At 54.2% G+C, this 7,500-nt stretch overlaps 1 protein-coding gene across 1 annotated transcript in view; it reads left to right on the top strand.

Moving 5' to 3' along the window:
* alms1 (ALMS1 centrosome and basal body associated protein) overlaps positions 1 to 5,856 on the top strand; it is a gene marked incomplete at its 3' end in the record, with an annotated part of 17,661 nt that extends 11,805 nt beyond the window's left edge. Inside the window, 6 exon segments of the mRNA XM_084482154.1 lie at positions 1 to 114; positions 172 to 366; positions 1,637 to 1,756; positions 3,828 to 3,983; positions 4,958 to 5,356; positions 5,516 to 5,856. The exon segment at positions 1 to 114 is cut by the window's left edge and continues 526 nt beyond it. Of these exon segments, the coding sequence (XP_084338280.1) occupies positions 1 to 114; positions 172 to 366; positions 1,637 to 1,756; positions 3,828 to 3,983; positions 4,958 to 5,356; positions 5,516 to 5,856 (1,325 nt within the window).
* Positions 5,857 to 7,500: the final 1,644 nt, after the last annotated feature.

The following is a 7,500-nucleotide window of genomic DNA, read 5'->3' as shown; positions in this document are numbered from 1 at the left end:
CCGCCGCCGCCCCCCCCCCGGCCCGGGACGGAGCCCTCCCAGCTGGGCCGCCCTCCAGAGACTTCCCCCCGCTGCCACGCATCACCGTCAGCACCGCCACCGCTACTGCTGCCAGTACTGCTGGTGGTGGTGCTGGTGCTGGTGGTGGTGCTGGTGGTGGTGCTGGTGCTGGTGGTGGTGCTCCGGCCAAGCCATGTGACACCAGGGAACCAATCGGAGGACACGCTCCGCAGATAGCCCACACCTCCACGCTGTTCAGGGCGGGGTTGACGGCGGACCTCGCGAGGAACTCCTCTACCGCCACCAGCCGCCGCCCCCCACAATCCTTCACTCCAGCCCGGCGGTCGGGAGCTGCTCACAGTCCAGGTAGGCCCCCCCCCCCCCGGAGCCTATCATCAAATCAATAATCAATAAGAAACATTTGCATGTGAGGATGCACAGTTGGGGTTTAAATGAGGTCGTGTTGAATGCTTCAGTTGTAGTCCTACCTTAATACGCACTAATCCTTGAAATGACTCAATGACTTCTGGTTCTAACCACCAACATCGTGGATCTGTAGTTTAAAGGCCTCTTCATGGTTCCCACGTCCACGTGGAACGCAACGACCACGCAGACGCTTCCACGCAGTCCGTGAACCTTTATGACTCTGCGTGGGGGTTTTAGTGAGCGGACCAATCACAGCCCCCTTGCGTCTGCGTCGCCTCGACTGAAGGTTACGATTTTTGGGAGGTTACGTGCGGACCCTCACGGTGGACGCAAGGAGGGTCTGCACGGACTTCAGGGGTCCGTCACCCCCCTGGCGTTGCGTCGACGTGGAGACATAAGGAGCCCTTGAGTCCTCTGACCCCACCCCCCATCTAGGGCCGCTCGATTATGGAAAAAAAAATCATAATCACGATTATTTTGGTCAATATTGAAATCTCGATTATTCAAACGATTATTTTTGAGTTTGAAAACATGATGCATTTATTCATAATTTCTCTCCACAAAAAAAAACACTTTTTAAATGAGAACTTTGAAATTTCCCCTTTAAAAAAAATACACACTAAATGGTCAAATAGAAAATAAAGTCCAGATATGAATCCAGCTGTCCAGCGTGTCTCACCCCCACCCCTGGTCCGTCGTGTCTCACCCCCCACCCCTGGTCCGTCATGTCTCACCCCCACCCCTGGTCCGTGGTGTCTCACCTCCACCCCTGGTCCGTGGTGTCTCACCCCCACCCCTGGTCCGTCGTGTCTCACCCCCACCCCTGGTCCGTCGTGTCTCACCCCCCACCCCTGGTCCGTCGTGTCTCACCCCCACCCCTGGTCCGTCATGTCTCACCCCCACCCCTGGTCCAGCGTGTCTCACCCCCCACCACCTGGTCCGTCGTGTCTCACCCTCCACCCCTGGTCCGTGGTGTCTCCTGACGGGGTGGGGTTTCGGCGGGCCCGGTGCTCCGGTGTCGGGTTCCGCGGTGTCGTGTTCTGCTGCTGCGGCCGTCCTACGGTTCTCGGCTCTTGGTTCTCGGTTCTCGGTTCTGTGCTGACGTGGTTCTGTGCTGACGTGGTTCTGTGCTGACGTGGTTCTGTGCTGACGTGGTTCTGTGCTGACGTGGTTCTCCTGCGTTCTGCGTTCTCCGTTCTCCTCCCCCCAGCCCACCCGGTCCTCCTGCCCTACAGGCCCCGTGGCAGCGAGGAGCTCTTCTACGTTCCACAGAGCGAGGCCTCCTTCTCCCCCGAGCGCTGCAGCAGCGCCGCGGAGAGCACCCACCCAGGTACGCACCCCCCCCACCCAGGTACGCACCCCCACCCAGCTACACACACCCCACCCAGGTACGCACCCCCCACCCAGCTACACACACCCCACCCAGGTACGCACCCCCCACCCAGCTACACACACCCCACCCAGGTACGCACCCCCCACCCAGCTACACACCCCCCCCACCCAGGTACGCACCCCCCACCCAGCTACACACCCCCACCCCCACCCAGCTACACACCCCCACCCAGCTACACACCCCCCACCCAGCTACACACCCCCACTCAGCTACACACCCCCACCCAGCTACACACCCCCACCCAGCTACACACACACCCACCCAGCTACACACCCCCCACCCAGCTACACACCCCCACCCAGCTACACACCCCCCACCCAGCTACACACCCCCCACCCAGCTACACACCCCCACCCAGCTACACACCCCCCACCCAGCTACACACCCCCACTCAGCTACACACCCCCACCCAGCTACACACCCCCCACCCAGGTACGCACACCCCCACCCAGCTACACACCCCCCACCCAGCTACACACCCCCACCCAGCTACACACCCCCACCCAGCTACACACACACCCACCCAGCTACACACCCCCACCCAGCTACACACCCCCCACCCAGCTACACACACCCCCACCCAGCTACACACCAACAGCAGTAGGCGGCAGTGTTGTGCATGAACTAGTTCAAAAGAACTAGTTCATTGAACAAGTTCATTTTTCTATGAACTGAACTTAACATATTTTTAACTAAAGAACTTGAACTAGTTCAGATTTTGTGCCATTCCATTCTGAATTGATGCTTGGGTCCAGATGACATGTTTATTGAATAGAGTTACTGCCTTAGTTGTGATGAATGAAAGAGGTGTACAAATAATATCGACAACAATTTGAGATTGTAGTGATGGGCAGCTGGTAATGGAGAGGCAAGGCAACTTTATTTATATAGCACTTTTCATACACAAGGCAGACTCAAAGCGCTTCACATATAAACATTGTCATATAATAAAAGAAAATAATAGATAAGTAAAATAGATAGAAAATAAAGGCAAAGTTAAAAAAAAACATTTTAGAAAGGCAGAGTTAAAAAAAAATGCATTTTAGAAAGTGAGAAAATAAAGGCAAAGTTACTAATAAAATAAAAAATAGAAGCATTGTAGATTTAAGATTTAGCAGAAAGCTAAAGCAAACATAAAAGTCTTCAGTCTTGTTTTAAAAGCTGTCAGAGTTGGGGCAAGTCTTAAATCCTCAGGGAGTTTATTCCAGCTATTTGTTGCATAGTAACTAAATCCTGCTTCCCCATGTTTCGTGTTGACTCTGGGGATGATTAACAGATTTGTCTCAGAGGATCTTAGTGGCCTAGAAGGCTTATGTAGTGGAAGCATATCAGTTAAATATTTTTTTCAGAGGATTCATTTAAAAGATAAGCACAGAATACTCCAACAGTTTTTCTTCTAAAAACTGTTAATGAACTGAACATGAACTAGTGCAAAACTGAATCGGTGAACTATGAACGTGAATTTATTCATTTTCTTTTGTATGAACTGAACTTTGAACTAGTTCGTGTGAAGTGTGAACTTGCACAACACTGGTAGGCGGGAGTTGTTGTGATGACAGACATGGAACAGAAGACACAACCTGGGCGTTGAGGAACCACATCGGTGCTGTCTGCGAGGATGCTGTTCTGTATCTTTAATCGTCGTGATTTGTTGTAACATGACAGAAACATCAACCTGTGACGTCTTGGACTGTAAACAAGTACATACTGGATCAGTTCAGAGTCAGTGAGGTCTGAGCACCACCACCACCAGCAGCTGCTGCTGCTCCTTTGTGACCAGCTCCTCCCCCCATGAATTATTTATGTTCCTGGGCCGCTGTCAGACAAAGACACCCCCCCCCCCCCCCCCCCGGCCCCTAGCCGTCACTGATGAGGACCTCAGAGAGGCCGGCACGACAGTTGATTCTTCCTGGCGTGAGGAAGGAAAGGACGGAGAGACGCGGTGCTCCAGTAACTCACAACCCTTCTCTCTCCCCTCCGACCCCGCCCCCTCCCAACCCCCCCCCAGGCTCCGATGACGCCGTGGCCCCCCGCTTCGGCCCCGGGGTTCTGGGGACCACAGACCCCGGAGTGGCGCGGGGCGTGAGCTTCAGACACCGCGAGGGGGTCTACAGCAAGAGGCTGAGGACGGCCGGGGCCCCCGGCCAGCTGCCCCCGCACACAGGTAGACCTCTACACACAGGTACACCTCTACACACAGGTACACCTCTACACAGGTACACCTCTACACACAGGTACACCTCTACACACAGGTACACCTCTACACACAGGTAGACCTCTACACACAGGTACACCTCTACACACAGGTAGACCTCTACACACAGGTAGACCTCTACACACAGGTAGACCTCTACACACAGGTAGACCTCTACACACAGGTACACCTCTACACACAGGTACACCTCTACACACAGGTAGACCTCTACACACAGGTAGACCTCTACACAGGTAGACCTCTACACAGGTAGACCTCTACACACAGGTAGACCTCTACACAGGTAGACCTCTACACACAGGTAGACCTCTACACACAGGTAGACCTCTACACACAGGTAGACCTCTACACACAGGTAGACCTCTACACACAGGTACACCTCTACACACAGGTACACCTCTACACACAGGTAGACCTCTACACACAGGTAGACCTCTACACAGGTAGACCTCTACACAGGTAGACCTCTACACACAGGTAGACCTCTACACAGGTAGACCTCTACACACAGGTAGACCTCTACACACAGGTACACCTCTACACACAGGTAGACCTCTACACACAGGTAGACCTCTACACACAGGTAGACCTCTACACACAGGTACACCTCTACACACAGGTACACCTCTACACACAGGTAGACCTCTACACACAGGTAGACCTCTACACAGGTAGACCTCTACACAGGTAGACCTCTACACACAGGTAGACCTCTACACAGGTAGACCTCTACACACAGGTACACCTCTACACAGGTAGACCTCTACACACAGGTACACCTCTACACAGGTACACCTCTACACAGGTAGACCTCTACACAGGTAGACCTCTACACAGGTAGACCTCTACACACAGGTAGACCTCTACACAGGTAGACCTCTACACACAGGTAGGTCCTACTCACCGGCTCATGTGTTCTCCAGGTGCTCGGTCAGCTGACACCGGCTCACCACCTCATCATCCGTCCTCTGGTCCGGTACCCAGCATGCACCTGTCCTCTGGTCCGGTACCCAGCATGCACCTGTCCGGCTCCAGCAGAGACCAGGGCACCAGCCCCCTCCACTCTTTTGGCGACAGCCAATCGGAGGAGAGCGGTGGGGAGTTTTCGACCGACGGCGTTTCAACAGACGGACCGAGGCACCTCGACGATGCGAGGACACGCCCACGACGCCCACGACTCCGCCCCTCCGTCGGGATTGGAGGAGGGAGCGAGGGCCTTCGGCCAAAGGCCCGGCCAATCGCAGCAGACCGCTGCGTCTCTGGACCAACTGTGGCAAAGATTCAGCGAGGGGCGGAGCCTGTTGGATTCCCGTCCTTCCACCAATGAGAGCGAGCCGTCCCTCCTGATGCGTTTGGAGCGCCTGGAGCGCCTCCTCCACAGAGGAGGAGGAGGAGGAGGAGGGGGGAGGGGGAGGAGGGGGGAGGAGGAGGGGGAGGGGGAGGGGGAGGAGGGAGGAGGGGCGGGGGCCGGGCGCTCTGAGGGGCGTGTCTACGTCAGGTCCTCCGGAGGGCAGAAGGTCAGAGGTCACGGGCGTCGACGACGACGGACGCCCCCAGTGGCGCGCAGCCGGCACAGGAAGAGGAGAGCCTAAGCCCCGCCTCCTCCTCCCACTCTAGCCCCTCCCACGGGGGGGGGCGGCACCGGTTCCCGGCGGAGCGGGACGGCTCGGAGACCCTCTCCACGTCCCGGGGCTCGGGGGCGTCCACGGTGGACACCCAGCGGCTGGTCCGGGCATTCGGGTCCGACCGGGTCCAGAGGAGGCTGGAGACCCCGGGGTCGCCCCTCGGGAGGCTGTACCACGCCATCCACCAGCAGAGGGAGGGGGGGGGGGGAGGAGGGGGGAGGGAGGGGACAGGAGGAGGAGAGGGGAGGGGAGGGAGGGGACAGGAGGAGAGAGGGAGGGGAGGGAGGGGACAGGAGGGGGGAGAGGGGAGGGGAGGGAGGGGACAGGAGGAGAGAGGGAGGGGAGAGGAGTGAGGAGAGGAAGGGGGGGGAGGAGGGGGAGAGAACGAGGAGGGAGGGGGAGGGAAGTGGGGACCGGAGAGAGCGAGGAGAGGAGGGCGAGCGCGAGGAGCAGAGGAAAGAGGGAGGAGGGAGAGGGAGGACACGCCCCCCTCCCTGGGCCCCAGAGCCCCCCAGCAGAGTCCAGGGTGAGTCTGAACCACCCACCGCCCACGCCACACACAGACACACACGGTCAACCACACACTGAGAGCACTGAGCAGATGATTTACAACCTGATCCAGTGGAAGAGGAATCCAAGGACTCCTCTAATGTTTCATACTAGGCCTGGGCGATATGAGCTGAAAGGCATATCACGATATAAATGGATCATATCGATCGATATCGATAACTATTGATCGTTTGAATGACCTAAAAGACTAGGAATCACTGTGCTGGATTGAAACACTTGTTTAACACTTAATACGAACTTCCACTGTTCTTCATTGATCAATACTGCAATGTCGACACAACAATGAAAAACACTCAAATATTATATTATTACAATAAGTATGGCACCGTGTTTGTGTAACAAACCCAGCTGCTAGATTCGGTGGTCCAGTCTCTTATTGATACATATTGAACATGTTTATATTGATACTGATCAAAAGTCTATCACAATACGATAATTTATTGTTTTATTGCCCAGGCCTATTTCATACCGAAAGTATCTGAACATAACCTAAACATAACCTGAACATAACCTGAACATAACTAGGGATGCACCGAAATTTCGGCCACCGAAAAATTTTCGGCTGAAAATGGCCAAAAGCGCATTTTCGGCTTTCGGCCGAAACACTTTTATCACCGAAACAACACGGCCGAAACAGGAAATTGTGATGACGCAAACAAAAACCGCGGCCAGCACACGCTTGTCTGGATAAGCGCCTCTGCGCCAACATGTCTGCGGTGTGGGCATATTTCTATATATCTATAGGTTCCATAGATCATCAGTGAAACATTGTGAAACAAATGACACCTCTAGCTAAATGTAGTAATCTAGAGAACCAGCTACAACCTTGTTTTCACCCAAACGAGCCGTCTTTAGCGACGGCTCGCTATGAGACAGCTTCTATGAGCTGTCGGCTATCAGCGAGCTTAGGGACCGTCCGCAAAGTGCCGACAGCTTCTATGAGCTGTCGGCTATCATCCGAGCTTAGGGACCGTCTGCAAAGTGCAAAACGGAAAACGGTGTTGTTGTTTTTTCAGTGCTAAATAAATATTTTTATACTTTTAATAATTGGAATTGATTTATTCTTTGAATTGCAATGCCTTGATTTTAGTGAGGTTAGTACACAGTCATAGCTATAAATGCAATGGTAGGCCTACTAATAATTGGCATAATCATTTATTTCGGTGTTTCAGTTTTCGGTCTTGGTTTCCTCATTTTCGGTTTTCGGTTTCGGCCAAGAATTTTCATTTCGGTGCATCCCTCAACATAACCTAACATAACCTAACATAACC

The sequence above is a fragment of the Micromesistius poutassou genome (assembly GCF_964030765.1).
Source record: "Micromesistius poutassou genome assembly, chromosome: 17".
NCBI lineage: Eukaryota > Metazoa > Chordata > Actinopteri > Gadiformes > Gadidae > Micromesistius > Micromesistius poutassou.
Note: the sequence above shows the minus strand (reverse complement) of the source record. Positions and strands in the feature narration are given on the sequence as shown.